The 16,751-nt window shown below is 40.7% G+C and overlaps 1 protein-coding gene across 1 annotated transcript in view; it reads left to right on the top strand.

Annotated features, from left to right (window-relative positions):
* Positions 1-16,751, top strand: part of arhgap20b (Rho GTPase activating protein 20b) — a 91,379-nt gene that overhangs the window by 14,362 nt on the left and 60,266 nt on the right. Inside the window, exons 3-8 of the mRNA XM_036580160.1 lie at positions 1,658-1,795; positions 1,931-2,077; positions 5,574-5,615; positions 5,843-5,918; positions 9,454-9,531; positions 13,144-13,210. Of these exons, the coding sequence (XP_036436053.1) occupies positions 1,658-1,795; positions 1,931-2,077; positions 5,574-5,615; positions 5,843-5,918; positions 9,454-9,531; positions 13,144-13,210 (548 nt within the window). The remainder of the gene's footprint in view (positions 1-1,657; positions 1,796-1,930; positions 2,078-5,573; positions 5,616-5,842; positions 5,919-9,453; positions 9,532-13,143; positions 13,211-16,751) is intronic.

Below are 16,751 nucleotides of genomic sequence, written 5' to 3'. Positions count from 1 at the left end.
TGTTGCTTATGGAGACGGTGCTTACGTCCATCTGATTTGGTGCTACCAGTTACGCTCGGCCTTATATGGGCAGGAATGTGGTGCAGAAACGCGCACTCACACGACAGGAGGAAAGGCACATAACCTGCGTCACTCATGCCAAGAGTGAAAAGAACAAGAAGAGAGAGAGAGAGAGAGAGAGAGAGAGAGAGAGAGAGAGAGAAAGGGGGGAAAAAGAGCGAAAATAGCGTTCTCTGTATTTCTCCTTTGTTTCTGGACTGCAGCCGTCTCTGATAAGGATCTTGCGCAATGTAAAATAGTGACATCACACACGAACAATAACACAGCCCACCACCCACTGCAGCCCAGAACTTCTCCATTTTTCCCCTCCACTCCTTCCGGCGTTCCTTCCATCACTCTCAGACCTGCACGCTATCAGACTTCGCACTGTGAACAATACGCAGGCTCTTCAAAGCCCAGCGTTAGATGGAGTTTGGTGGTGAAATCTATCAACAGATCTACTTTCATTGCCCAGACGTCACAATCCTGATGACGGACACCGAATTACAACGTGGGCTGATTAAAAAAATGATCCACCTGAATATGTCAATCAATGGGCTACACCCGTTTCTACGGTTACACCTACAGATGGACTACAGTCTGTAATTGTAGAGCTACTAAGTGTCCCTATATGGTCAGGTCCCCAGTCGGTGTATAGCAATATAACAATGGGCCTCGTTCACCAACCATTCTTAGGAAGAAATTTCTTCTTAAAACCCACTTACGCAGTTTTTTTTTACGAACATTCTGATATTCGTTCATCTTATTTGGAATTTGTTCTTAGCTAAGAGCAGAATCTCAAGAGCACAAAGGTCAGAACAGTTCTGCGCTTAAAGAACACGTCATGAATCTGACGTAGAGTTTTTCTGAGGACCTTTCTCAAGAACACACTTAAGAACAGACTTAGGGAACATATTGGTGAATGAGGCCCAATCTTTTGGTGGTACACTCTTAAAAGGGGTGGTTCCTCAGGAACTCAAGGGTTCTTTAGTAAAGAAAATGGTTCTATATTGAACCATGAACACTCAGAGAACCCTTTGCATAGTTAAAGAGTTCTTTGCATAGTTAAATGGTTCTTCAGATTGATGGAGAACGTGCTGTAGATGGTTCTATGTAGAACATTTTTGAAAAGGGTTTCATATAGCACCAAAATGGGTGCTGCCATTGTTACAATGTCAAGCCGGTAAGGTAAGGATTTTTGGTGCTGTCTAGAACCCTTTTCAAAGAGGCTTTTCAATCTGAAGAACCATTTAACTATGCAAAGACCTCTTCAACCATGCGAAGGGTTCTCTGAGTGCTCATAGTTCAGTATAGAACCATTTTTGTGTCTGTGCTGTTATCCGGTGTTGACCAGAGGAGGATGGGTTCCCCTTTTGAGTCTGGTTCCTCTCGAGGTTTCTTCCTCCTGTTGAGGCAGTTTTTCCTTGCCACTGTCGCCAAGGCTTGCTCACTGGGGGACCCGGATTCTCTGTAAAGCTGCTTTGTGACAACATCTGTTGTAAAAGTCGCTATATAAATAAATTTGCCTTGACTTGAATTTACGATGTTTTCTTTACTAAAGAACCTTTGAATAACCATCTTTTTTAAGTGTTCAGTAGAATTATTGTCTATCCCACAGTGATGCGTACGGGGCGGATCACTTGTCTCCGAATGCAGTGCTTCTTCTGGAAGACCACGCCCACCTCACAGTCGGCTTGGAGACGCGAGAGAGGCTCCTCCTACTCTTCACCGACTCGCTCATCATTGCCAAAACTAAGTAAGAAGCTGCGTATTTATGTATTAATACTTTACATTTGACCCCATTTGAAGCTAAACTTGTGTATATATATATATATATATGTGTGTATGAATATGAATAAGTCCATGTTTATGTGTTTGTTTATGTGTTTAGGTCGCTGTATCTGAAGCTGAAGGCTCGTGTGAGTCTCTGTGATATATGGCTCGCTTCCTGTATCCAGCATGTGACAAGCAGGAAGTTCAGCGCCCAAAACTCATTCGTGATTGGCTGGCCAACCACCAATTACGTCGTCACTCTGAGGTAACTGTAAAATCTAAAATCAAATAGAATTGAATCAAATTAACCTCTTTCTGCAGGTCCCCTAGTGGCCATTCATGGGAATTGAGGTAGATATTTTTACTTACTATAATCAATTAGAATATTCTTAGTTTTCAGATGAACTGGGTCGCTGTCGACTCTCTGGGTGTGAAATGGTGTGTCATGAATGTTGAGCTGCTGGTGAGCAATGAGGGTGAAAGCAATGAGCACAACTGCCACAATTAAAACCGTATAAACACAATAAAAACACTTTTATGTCAACATTTACTTGTTTGTTCACCTACAAAATGACGATATGTTTGATTATGGCTTTGCAAATCAGATTTCCAACATTTCTGAGGTCCTGTGCAAAAGTTTAGGCACCCCTGGTTGAATACTACATTGTTGTTGATTTTCTAAATGTAAAAAAGTGAACACGTCCTCTACAGAGAGCACACTTCTGCACGTTTTGATGCACAATTACTGTTTGTTTACTGTCAGGGAAATAAAATGCAGCCTGTGCAAAAGTAAAGGCACACTACTTTTTTGTAATGTTAGATTCTGCAAATAAATATGAATTGCACGCTAACATTTGTGGAAAGCAATATATTATATATATATATTTACACGTGTTTTTTGTAGAGGTTGTGTTTATGTATTTTTGACTTCAACAAAGTCGTATTTTGAAATTTGCATGTGGCTGAATAGTGAAAATGTATTTTCATTCATTTTTGTCCACTTTATATAAATTAGTTTCTTAGTTCATTTATATACTGTCAACATATTTTCACTCTGTAACTCCAACAACCCTGTAAGTTACTTCTTTGAGTGCACATTTAGTGACAGTTTTGCAGTGAATAGACTGAGAGAAATGATCCAAAATTAATTGAAAAAAAAATATTCCTGTAAAGTTACAATATTTAGAGATATGGAAATATATTTCGGTGCTGCTCAGCCTTCCAATTCTTCTGAAAAATACATTTCCCATAATCCTCAGTTGAAAACCACACGTCCAGTGCTTAGTTCCAGGATAACCTGCTCCGACTTACCTGACTACTGACTTCTCACACCTGACACTTGTTTTTCTGGCACTCAGCCTTAGTATATAAAGCCTTCACAAAGTCTTGTATGTGTTTACTGCCGTGTTTCTGAGCTCTTTAGATCTGCTTTGTTCTTACTGTGTTTGTTTACTAAAGCGCCAAGCCACGAGAGGCTCACGGGGAAGGGTGTTGTTAGGCACGATGGTGTTTAAGTGACATTTTCAGTCTTTTTCTCTGCAGTTTTACGGTTAATGATATCGTAAGTAGTTTAATTCAAGGCTGTGATATTAATGATGGAGCTGTTTAGGCTGTTGGCTCTTTTAGCCTGTTAGCTAGCTGACCAGCCTGGTTCTAGATAAGAAAATAAGCTGTCAGCCCCTCAGTTTAAACAGAAATTTCTTACTTCATCAGTACACTTGGTGGTCAATGCATCAATAAGTGGTCATAGGTGTGTGTATATTGTGGATTTTAAAATGGCTTTGAACGCATCTCAGCCAATCAGATTTTAGGACCGGAACTATCCGTTTTATAATACTGATTAATGAATAGGTGAGATACGCTTCACTGGGGGGGTTTAATTAAAATTCAGGCTCCCTAAACAAACCTAGTGGTTATGTACTTTGCTTGGAAACCTGTTTTCTTTATTTTGGCTCAGGTTTCCAGCCCAGTCTGTTCGACTGGTTTCCTTGACCTGTTGTTTTGACCTTGCCTCCTTTTTCAATCACTCTTAAGATTCATGCTTTTGCACATGTCCTGCTTTTGTATTTTCCTAATGAAATCCTGCAAAATGTCCTTTTATGTCCTGTGCACCATCAACCAAGCCTGATTAAATGTTCATTTATTTAAAAATAAATGTTTTTAGCACTAAAAAACTGCTTTGCATGAAATAAGGTCCCAGTTTTAAAATGCTTTCCCTTCTTCTATCAGCCCAGTTAATCTGTCCTGCAGAAATAAACAAGCCTGTACTTCTCAGCCATGTAGATGCTGCCAGGAGATCATAGTCTTCATATTTCTGGCCAGTCCTTCCCAAAACTGTCTCAGCACAAATCCTGTTTTATATTAGAGCAGATATAACTATGAAAACTCTCGCTGTTATTACAGTCATTATAATGTGATTGAATTACCACCACCAGCTGCTGGAGAATCACACCTTCTCTGTCACTTCTGCTTTGACCTGCCAGCCCCTCGTGACCTGATTAAACTCTTCCTTGACACTTTATTAGAAACACTCTGTCTAGTAGGTCCAGCTGGCTAGTGTGCAGTCACCTGTTGATGCACAGCCATCCTCTAAACCAGTGGTCACAAACCGTCATCCTGGAGATCGACCTTCCTGCACAGCCTGGCTCCAGTCACAATCTGCTACACCTGCTCCAGCTAATCAACTTCTGCAGAAGTCTTTGATTGGCTGGATCAGATGCATTAATGTGAAGGTATAAGATGCAGGTTAGAACTAAACTCTGCAGGAAAATAGATACAGGTGTTTCTAATAAAGTGGCCAGTTAGTGGAAGTACAAAGTGGATGTTTCTAATAAAGTGGCCAGTTAGTGGAAGGACAAAGGTGGGTATATCTTATGTAATGGCCAGAGTGTATCAGTAGGAAGGTGTGTGGAAGCAGAAGGTAGGTGTTTCTAATAAAGTGGCCAGTTAGTGGAACACAAGGTAGGTGTTTCTAATAAAGTGGCCAATGTGTGGAAGTACAAAGTAGATGTTTCTAATAAAGTGGCCAGTGAATGGAAGTACAAGGGAGGGTGTTTCTAAAAAAGTGGCCAGTTAGTGGAAGCAGAAAGGTAGGTGTTTCTAATAAAGTGGCCAGTGAGTGGACAGAGAAATGTGTTTCTAATCAAGTGGCCAGTGAGTGTAGTTTGTCAAAGCTTCTTTCAGCGAAAATAGACTTTGCTAAAAAGCAAGCGAGGCAAGATGTGAAAACAGTTCAGCAGATGGACGCTGCTTTCCGCTCCTGTGGTGACCAACGGGAGCACTGCAGTTTTGGTGGACAATTATGAGACCAGCTTTTATGCTCCACAGGCAATCTCCATGACATTTTCCATGAGCAGTGGACTCTCCAGGCCCCCCATGAAATAACCACCTGAGACCTACAGCGCTTCCTCTTAGAGACGCACACTCTGCTTTCAGTTGCTTGTTCTTCCAGCTTCTGCCTCTGGGATAAATGTATGGAGACGGCACTCGAGCACAGCACTGTCAGCATTCTGATTGGATTGGACTTGACCTCACAACCCTCATTAAAGCAATCAGTGAAGGCCACTGAGGCATTAATGGACTGGATTAACATGCTTTAAATCACTGAGAGATGAGGGCTCGATGAGGGCTTCTCAAGGCTCCAGCGCTGCTGCAGTGTGTGTGGTGTTTTCAATTTGGGATGTGTTTATAGCTCTCTCTCCATTTCAAGAGAAGCTCTCTGTTTAGCTCTAGTTTTAGTTTTTCTCTTCTTCTTTTTCCAGCTCTTCAGAGACGAAGGAGAAATGGCTCCGTGCGCTCAAGTGGTGAGAGAAACAACCATGGAAATAAAAGCACTAAAACACGTGACTCTTTTATAGTTTCCCAGTTGTATCTCAGCTAACGCACAATCATGCAGTTGAGAAGCGCTTTGAGGCAGCCAGCGTCCTCGTTGTGGTCTCAAATTGCACATTCGTCAATGTTTTTGATTTGTGTGCTTCGTGCTTTTTTTCTATGTGTTTTGAGTCTAGTAATGTATTCTGATTGACTTCAGGCACAGTGGGAGAGCCAGACAGAGCCTAGTCCCCAACAGGATCCTGCTGAATGTTCATCTGTTCGACAACACAGCAGTGAGTTCACTCTGAGACCTTGTTTTGGATGCATCTACTCATTGAAGGGGTGTTGTTTTCCCATATTTTATATTAGGTATAAGATTAGTGGACGTCAAAAGTATTTTTGATAGCCCCACATTTTCCATCCTGCAGTTCCAGATTGGTGCCAACAATAACAAAAAAAGCCGACATTCTATCAAACGTTGTACTGGTGCTGTGTATTTAGTAATTATTTTAAACTGCAGACCAACAGTTCAGATGTTAGATATTCACAGGCATTGTGTTCTGATCTGTTTAAACTCAATGCATTAATAGAGATAGTAATAAGCTTAATGTACCTGAAATCATCACTTACAGGGTATTTTCTATTGGGAGGTGTGTGTCCCAAACTACAACCCCTAAATTTACACTTGTGATAGTAATGTTTATTTTGTGTAATCGCTGTGATCGGAAGAAATTTTTGTCGTTTACCCTTTACATTGTAAATTTTATGAAGAATGGACCGAAAGAAATGACCCAAAATGACAGACAAAAAGTCTGGTTCCATTGACTTACATTAAAAAGAAAAATAGGTTTTTACCTTCTCCTGTAATGTTACCATTTTGGAGATACGAGGTTTTCTTCTGACAACAGTGATGTGTGTGTGTATATATATACAGTTTCTATCCAATTAAAAGAGGTGGGTAATCCTGTAAATAATCAGTTAAATAGAAGAATAATATCCGTGTAAACGCCTGTATCTGATTACATTCCCTATCGGAAAGTTTAAGTCCGTTCTGATCATGTTCGTCGAGTCATAGTGAGAGTTTATACCGTTCAACATGGCGGAGCAGAAACTGGTCTGCAGAGGAGACGAAGTTTATGCTCTGATCTTTAAAAGACGGCGGTGGGACGGACGTCCAGCTTATGTGTCTCAGAGCACGACGTCTTCCTCTCGGCCTTCTTTAATAAGGACATGTGAAGGACGTTTTCCTGAGTCTGACATCATTTTAAAGCAATTAGAAACACAAGCAGTGCTCACTGCTGCTCATCTCACTCTGACTGGACTCACATGATGCTGGTTGTCATGGTAACGTCTACACTAAGTGGTTCTCTACGCATGAGCGTAATTTTGGATCCGATTCCTTGTTGTGAGCATGTAAACTGAGATTTTCATCAGATTGTTGAACAGAGTGAGAATATAAACACCTCAGTGTTAATCTATAATCGGAATGTATTCAATCAGATTGGAGAAAATCTTTGCATGTAAACAGAGACACTGTAACCAGACTGTTTTTTCAAGTAGTCTTGTGCCATTTCTTTTGGTCTATTCATCATATATATATATATATATATATATATATATATATATATATATATATATATGCACACTTTAATATATGACTTTCCTGAACATAAGATCTTTGTGCTCTGCCTGTTTGAGCAGATGTTTTGTTCCTGCTGCATTGAAAACAAATCCAAGCCCTCATGAATACTGTGATGAGGGCTGGAGTGAGTAGTTTCACGTTGGAAGTGAGGAGAGGGTGTCTGATTGGTGGCAAAGAAGGCTTTGCCTTGACATGTCTCTGAATATCTGATTCTTCAGAATAACGGGGATGAGGGATGAGTCATACCGGAAACACAGTCCTCATTTGTCCAGCTCCCAGTGCTGAGGCATATTTGCTGTAAGGCTCTACAGAGCTTCCCAACCCTGAGCATCCTGAGGCTCTGGAGGAAAACAGGCTAGATCTGTTGGTTAGCTTTGGACTCAAACTGATTCCTCCATTCTAAGGTTCTTTATATGTCTTGTGTCCTTGAATGACATCTGTGCAATACACTGTCTTGAAATCAATCCCTCAACAAATCGCAGGCTTATTACATACAAATTTAGTAACTACAGGAACTTCAATGCAAACGGATTGAGCTATTCTTAGGTTATAGAATAAAACACTGGGCTTGCTGGCCATGTCACGGGTTGACCCTTAGAACTGTAGGACTGTGACCAAAACAGATCTCTATTTTCTCATTAGTATTGTGTCATATGAGTGATTCTGCCAAAGTGGTTCAAAGTCAGAGCTGAAAACACATGGAATTTTTACTGAACTTGGACTCGGGACTAAAATTCTTCATCTTTAAGTGACTCTGTACCTTTATTATGTTTGTTTTATTAAAGCAAATAATTGAACATTTCATTTTATCTTTGCCTTAATGGTCATAACTCTTTGGTAGTGACAGTTTTAGATCATTTTGAGCAGAACTTAAAACACTGGCCAGAACATGACTAACAAACACAGCTTTGTACTAGTACTAGTGTCCTAGTCCTTCCTCCATTGAAAGGAAAATGTAGTCTAAGATGACACTCTTAAAGAAGATGGTTCTTCAAGGGTTTTTTATTAAAAATAAAGTGTTTTTACATTGCACCATGACCACTCAAAGAACCATTTACATTATTAAATGGTTCTTTAAATTGATAGAGAATGTGCTGTAGATGGTTCTATATAAAACATTGTCATAATAAAGGAACAATGTCAAGCCTAGAACAATAGAAGACCGCTTTTTGGTGCTATTTAGAACCATCTACAGCACCTTCTCTCTCAATCTGAAGAAGGATTTCGCCATTCACCATTCAACCATTTCATAGAATCACTGATTGTGATTCTATATAGAACCATCATCTTTACCATCTTTACCAAAGAACCCTTATAGAGCCATCTGTTTTAAGAGTGTAGTTAGCCGTGTGTACAGTGTACATACTGCTAAAGATCACATGGACAAGCCAGAAGGCTATAGGAATAATGTTTTTTGGACGCATGAGACCAAAATAAATTTTACATTTTAATGGGAACCTTTATGTTTGGAGAAAGGAAAACACTGCATTCCAGCATAAATACCTGATCCCGTCTGTGAAACATGGTGGTGGTAGTATCATGGTTTGGGCCTGTTTTGCTGTATCTGGGCCAGGATGGTTGATGAAACAATGAACTCTGAAATATATCAGCGATTTCTAAAGGAAAATGTCAGGACATCTGACAATTTTAAACTTACCTCAGGTGCAGTCGATCACGTTTGGTGTCCCAATATTGCTTAGTTAGCTTAGCACCAGAGCCAAGGGGCTAACTTTGCTAAGAAACACAAGTTCAATAGTCACCCAAATCCTTTCTGTAAAAACACCCCCGAAAATTCTCTCAAACCTCATCCAGGCTTTTATGAAGGTGGCTCAGACTTTTCAGTGTGCTTTAGAGCGCAATATGTCTCATCGTGAGCTGTAGAATTTAATTAGCGGAATGCTGTGTGCAGACATTTCAGACAACAGGTGTTTTGTTTATTTTTGTAGACGCCAAAATCGACAAATGCTCCATGAAGGCCTGGAAGCAATTTGAGCAGGTTGAGAGAGGATTTGGGGCTGTATTTACAGAAAATATTTGGGTGACTATTGAGCTCTAGTGTTTGTCAGGAAGATTAGTGAACTAAATGAGCAAATGTGGACACCAAACCTGCCTGCGTCTGGGAAAAGTGGAAAAATAGGCCTTCCTCTAACATTTGCTTGTATTTGCATCTGTGATTGTCTTGTTAGACGACTCCAGTGACGGTGGATATGAACTCTACAGCCGACAGTGTTGTCCAGAGTGTCCTACAGCACAGCAGTGTGCCGGTGAGTGACGTTTCGGACTAAGGCTCCTCTATACATGCACTTAATAATCCGATCATAATTGGGTTTCTGTGATTATCTGATTAGTCAAATGGTCATATAAACAGCACACTGATTTATTAGATCAGATTAAGGTCTAGATATCTGATTAAGAAAACTGACAAAGAGGCTAGATTTTAGCTCAGTAATCAGATTTCTCAGTGCATATAAACTCTTACTCTGATTTCTTTCGGATTTCTTAGACTGAGCATGTGCGAGAACAGAGCACAGTACCGGAAATAAGCAAGCAGTATTTAACACAGCACCCATGAGACGCAACAAACACTTTCAGAGTGATGCTGAAACCGAATACATGCTTGACGAAATGAAGGATTTAAATATTCTTCATCTTCTAGATGATGTTTGTTCATATTTTCATGTGAAGTGACTCTGTATTAAAAAAAAAAGCCACAGCATGAAGTTTGAGTTTATGTTATGTTTACATCACGTCTTCCTCTGTGAGTTTATTGGTTTATTGTAAAGCAGAAATCTGATTACTGTCTGAATCATGTAGACCCAGAGTTTGCCCATTATCTGATAACTCAAGCTGATTTTCTGCAGTTGTCAGATTATTAAGTGTAAACACACTCAACCAGTTACTGTCACAATCTGATTTTCTGCAGTTATCAGATTATTAAGTGTAAATACACTGAACCAGTTACTGACACAATCTGATTTTCTGCAGTTATCAGATTATTATCTTATTAAATGTAAAGACACTCAACCAGTTATTGACACAATCTGATTTTCTGCAGTTATCAGATTATTAAGTGTAAATACACTGAACCAGTTACTGACACAATCTGATTTTCTGCAGTTATCAGATTATTAAGTGTAAATACACTGAACCAGTTACTGACACAATCTGATTTTCTGCAGTTATCAGATTATTAAGTGTAAATACACTGAACCAGTTACTGACACAATCTGATTTTCTGCAGTTATCAGATTATTAAGTGTAAACACACTCAACCAGTTACTGTCACAATCTGATTTTCTGCAGTTATCAGATTATTAGCTTATTAAATGTAAACACACTCAACCAGTTATTGACACAATCTGATTTTCTGCAGTTATCAGATTATTAAGAGTAAACACACTGAACCAGTTACTGTCACAATCTGATTTTCTGCAGTTATCAGATTATTAAGAGTAAACACACAGGGTTCACACTTAAGCAATTATATAAGCTTGTACCAGGGATTATGTGTGCCATATAACATGTTATGAATGCATTTATAATGCCTTATAAATTCAGGATTCATTGGGGTCTAGATCTATAATGAATTACCCAATAGACCTCTGAAGTCAGGCAGTCATTCGGTAGCAGCATCAATGGAGCTAGTTTTCAAGTGAACGTTAGTAGTGGCACAACATCAGACTTTGACACTGAAATCATACCCGCTTTCAGTTAGTTATACAGCATTGTTGGTAGCTTGGTTTAATTAACTCTTGTGAAGGTTATTCCCTTAAAATCCCAGGCTTATTACATACTAAAGCTTATTGTTTGTATCTACAGGGACTGCAATGCAAATTGGCTGAGCTATTGTTAGGTTAGGCTTTCATTTACGTAAAGCACTTTAAATTGCCTCTGGATATGAAATGTGCTATGTAAATAAATTTGCCTTGCTGAGTTGGTTTCATGTCCATATTAAGAACTGATCTAAACTCTATAATGACAATACACTGATTAGGCATTAACATTCTGACCACCTCCTTATTTCTACACTCATTGTCCATTTTATCAGCTCCACTTACTATATAGGTGCACTTTGTAGTTCTGTTTCTCTGCATACTTTGTTAGCCCCCTTTTACCCTGTTCTTCAGTGGTCAGGACCCCCATGGACCCTTTTTAAACACCTCAGTGTCACTGCTGGACTGAGAATAGTCCACCAAACAAAAATATCCAGCCAACAGCCTCCTGTGGGCAGCGACCTGTGACCACTGATGAAGGACTAGAGGATGTGGACAGTGAGTGGACACAGTGTTTAAAAACTCCAGCAGCACTGCTGTGTCTGATCCACTCAGACCAGCACAACACACACTAACACACCACCACCACGTCAGTGTTACTGCAGTGCTGAGAATGATCCACCACCCAAATAGTACCTGCTCTGTGAGGGTCCATGGGGGTCCTGACCACTGAAGAATAGGGTAAAAGGGGGCTAACAAAGTATGCAGAGAAACAGATGGACTACAGTCTGTAACTGTAGAACTACAAAGTGCACCTATAAAGTAAGTGGAGCTGATAAAATGGACAATGAGCATAGAAACAAGGAGGTGGTCAGAATGTTATGCCTGATCGGTGTATTTACGCAATATAACAGACAGCTGCCCTGTTCAAATGATGCAGAAAAGTTAAAATAACAACAACAATGGAGACATGTTTTTCTTTGGACGGCAAAAATATTCACAATTATATTGTTTACACTGGCCAATCAAAATCCCAGTTTAAGCAATAACCATAACTAGGAGGCGTTTGCTAAGAATGTCGACTGCAGGGTAGGCCAAAAACAAAAAAAAGACAGCCAATAAACAGTGTTTGTCACTGCATCCACAAATACAAGACTGGAAATGTGCATTGTTGTCTGATAAGTCAAACTTTCAGATTGTTTATGGAAATCTGATAATGTGTTCTCCAGGCTAAAGAAGAAAATCAGATCCATCCAGACTGTTACCAGCATAAAGTTCAAAATCCAAATCAATTCAATTACATTTTATTGTTATTTAAGCAATAGAACCCGAGAGGGAGTGTGTTATCGCTAAACAACATCACGGCTGTGATTTGGTCGCCGTAGATCATCACAGCCGTGATGTCATTGGCGATAACACACTCCTCGAGTGTTCTACTGCTTTTATACAACAGTTAAATAAATAAAGTAATAAATTAATAAACTGGGCCGTGAACGCGGCGTTTAATATGTTTTAATGTTTGCAGTTCCTTCACCAAATTATAGTTCCTTAACAAGCAGCTCGTTGCTACGTCAGAGTAACGAGCTCCGCCCACTCGCTGCACAGCCGGCAGTTCGTTCTCCAGCTCCACACAGACCAACTGACAGTGTTTAGTGTTAGTGCTGATGTGACCGAGTGGTAAACATGATCCCGTTAAACCTTTTTCGGGAACATGGCATCAAATTTGGAAAAAAAAAAGTTAATAAGATAAAACATCAAATATTGTGTTTTTGTACTGGTCAGACTGTATTTACTATTTACATCTTTCTGTTTGTATTAGTATTCACAAACTGGCCCTGCTCTTTTGTAACTGAGGTCTCTACATACACACACCGAAGTCGTATGCAGTGAAAGACACTTCCTCGACTTCTCGATCTGCATTAGAGTCGGTGTGTCTTATTTCTGTTATACAAAGTACTGATGAAGAGTGTCTTCTGTAGCGTGAAGTGAGAACCAAGTGTGGTTTTTGAGGCTGGGTGTTGTTTACTGGGAGCTGGGAGCGGAGCAGGTGGGCAGCCCGAGTGTTTACTGCGTCCTCATTTTGGCATTTCCTGCGTTTCATATCTCCTGCTTCCTGTTTCCTGTCCTTCTCTTCCAAACATAATGACCACTTCCTGTGTGCAGGGCTCAGTCTCAAACTACCAGCTGTGCGTGGGGCATGACGGGGAGGAGGAAATGTACCCGCTTATCGGTAAGGACACTCACTCACACTAGTGTTTACTGGCCTTCCGTTCGAGTGTGTAAACGCTGTTAGCAATGGAGCTCCATCCAATACCTTTGGGATGATTCGGAGTCACCCAGAGCTAATTATCCAAAATCAGAACCTGACTTCACGAGTGCTCTTGTGGCTGAATACAATCAATAACTCAATCCTCAAAGCATCTAGTGGAGCCTTCCCAGAGGAGTAGAGGCTGTTACTGCAGCAGAAAGGGGAGAAACAAACCTATTAATACCGACAATTTCAGAGGAAATGCTGAGCAGGTGTCTACTTTTGGACATATAATGTGTTCTCCAGTGGAGAACCCTCAGGGCCTTCTAGACCTTCAGAGAAGGCCTAATGATCTGTATTGAAAAAGTTCTGGTTGGAAGGAAAAGGGTTCAATTCTTGAAGCGCTCAATGGAAAACAATCAGGATGTTTTTCTCTGCTGTATCTAAGCAGATACAGCCAAACGAGCTCTGCCGTTGGTTAGGACTTCAGCAGCTGGACTGAAGGCCTTTAAGATAAACTATCAATATCATTAGGAACAGAGGAATCAATCACACTTTGATTTAGTTTAAAACAAGGACCAGAAAAATGAGTCCTTCTGGAAGTTCCAGATTCATCATGACTATGAATGTGTGTGTAGTCTATGTTTCAGTTAGTTGTTAGGAATGGAAAACAGTGGCAGCAGGGCTCTTTACTAAAAGAGTCACTGTAAAAATGATGCATACAAGCTCAAATATATGTTAATTTCAATTACAAGCTGAACAATAAAACATAGAATGTCTTTTACCAGCTTCAAATATCTGTGTTTAATCTAGATTGGCCAAAAAATGTTTATGTGCACCACTGTTAGCTTAGATCTGACATACTAGTCCCAGAATTCAACTGATATTATCGTCAAGGTGTTTCTTTTTCCTTATTTTTGGACATTTTATGGCCTGAACTGAAAGCACTAATAGTCACGGCTGGGCTGACGCTATTCTCTATAACACATTTATTCCCATATTTTAACAATTTACACATGTCCAATTTCACTCACTAGTTAGGACACAATTCTATCAGTGCTAGGAGGGCGAAGGCTGGCACAGGCAGCACCACTGCAGCATCTTTTTGAACTGCCACCAATGCAACACCATTGGACAGCTGAACATGCTCAGAGGAAAGCGCCAACTGCCAGTTCTGTTATCTCAGATAACAGAAGCTCTCGCTGGCTAACATCATACTGGGTGATGGGTTTATGACAGGAGGAGGGCATCCTACCCACCCAGGAAGAGCGAGGACCGTCCCCGGGGATCAAACTCCCAATCTCCTGATGATAAGGCCAACGCTTAGACGGTTGAATCAATTTTTGTGTCAAAAATTGTGTTGTTGTAATATTTTATTCATGCGGGAATAATCGAGGTTGGCATAGCTACTGAAAAATTAGTACTTAGCTACTTGCTGTAGCTACTTTCCAGAAAAAGTAGTGGCTACTTTTTAGCTACTGTTTGAAAAAGTAGCCTACTAGTTTGAAAAGTAGTGCACTACTTTTTAGCTACTTTCAAAGCGCGATTGTCAGAATGTTTGTAAAAATCTCCACCTGGCACAACAAACAAGCCCAACTGACAGTGTGAACAAGACACTGCCTTTAGTCTTGTGCCAGAGAGAAACATGCAACTGAAAAACTGCAAATATACAAAAAAACCACCAAAAAGTGAGTTGAAGTGTAACCAGCAATCAAACTTACACAACCAAAGGCGTGATGTCCACCAAAAATTTGGTCAATCATTCCAGGTTTTTCCTAAGAAAACAAAAAAAAACCAAATACAAACCAAACAATTTTGTACAAAGCATTGTCAACTGTTGAAATAAAACTGCTCCAATTTAAACATTTCAGCAAGTTTGAAATCCTCATCAGTGACCCTGGTTCTGTTTGGGGTGAGAATTAGGCCTGAATAATCTCTCCACTGCTGCAGAGCTGCTGCAGCTCCACAGCAGAACTAGATTTTTGGGTAAAATAACATAAAAACCTCCTTTACTGCATTAAATCATTAAACGCTGGAGTTAACACACAACTGCTAATTCACCAACCTTTAACGCTGGAGACTGATGCGCCGACTGCTGAGCTAAAGGTTAAAGTAGAGCAAAGCAGTGGGTAGCGCTGTCGCCTCACAGCAAGAATGGCCTGGATTCGATTCCCGGCTGGGCGACCAGGGTCATTTCTGTGTGGAGTTTGCCTGTTCTCCCCGTGTCTGCGTGGGTTTCCTCCGGGTACTCCGGTTTCCTCCCACAGTCCAAAAACATGCAGTCAGGCTGATTGGACGTGCTGAATTGCCCCTAGGTGTGAGTGTGTGTGACTGTGTATGTCTGTCTGTCTGCCCTGCGATGGACTGGCGACCTGTCCAGAGTGTATCCAGCCTTCTACCCGATGACAGCTGGGATAGGCTCCAGCACCCCACCGCGACCCAGAAGGATAAGCGGTTTAGATGATGTATGTATGTATGTATGTAGAACATCAGCACATACTGAGTCATATTTACAGCCAAGATGGTAAAACGGACATGAAATATTGTGGCTCCCAAAGTGGTTTCATTTTAGTTGAAAGGACAAAATGGCTCTTCTTAACATTTCGGTTGCAACCCCTGACTTAAGCCTGCTAGTAAGGGGTCATCAGCGCGTGGCCGTTTGCTCGAACTGTCCACGGCTCAGTCAGGATTGCACAGTCGCCACCAGCTCAGTTAACGGTTGCATTCTGTGGCTCGAAATTTGTACGTATTGTCTGAAGCCTGTAGCGAAATTGTAGTGAAAATTTTCGCTATAGATACAAAAAAATTTGTAAGCACTACAGCTTTTAGCTACATGTCATAAAACTGTAGCGGCTACAGCTATTAGCTACAAAAAATTGTAGTTAACTACAAAAAGTAGCGCGCTACTTAGATACTTCCCCATCCCTGAGAATAAGGTACTCATCCAAATTAAGTAAAGTCATCATCACACCTGTTCGTTATACATACGTCTGCCATCTAAACGTTTAGAGACAGCCTTTTAAACAACCATGTTTACTTTGTGTAGCCTAAACAGCTTTATTAGCGCTGTCCAATCTTATCCTCTGTGTGGCTGGAAGGTTTTGTTCCAACAAAACAAGAGCATACATGATCAATTTGATTGATCTCTGAGACCGATTGATTTATCGAGTAGAATCAGGTGTGCTTCAGCTTGTGTAGACTGAGATCCTGCCCCCACACCGGCTCTTTGGGGATAAGACTGGGCCCGCTGGTTTAGAGGCCACACCCGTTTCATCCCCTTGTTGTGATGTTAGCCGGTGTTCAACCACCTTTGGACCAAAAGAGTTTCGCTGTAAGCTTTTACCAACAGGAACCGAGATCAGCAGCTGTGCTACGTCATTAATGATTGACACCACAGGCATTCCCAGTGGCACTATGGTCCGTCGGTGCAATGCATGCTGGGTATTGTAGTGAGAATTGATGGACGAACATGCAGAAAGGAAACAAAACCGTGGATTCTGTCAAACTGATGAGGCTAAAGCGT

Source organism: Colossoma macropomum, unplaced genomic scaffold (assembly GCF_904425465.1).
Source record: "Colossoma macropomum unplaced genomic scaffold, Colossoma_macropomum, whole genome shotgun sequence".
Taxonomy (NCBI): Eukaryota; Metazoa; Chordata; class Actinopteri; order Characiformes; family Serrasalmidae; genus Colossoma; species Colossoma macropomum.
The sequence above is the reverse complement of the archived record's forward strand: the minus strand, read 5'-3'. Positions and strand labels throughout refer to the sequence as shown.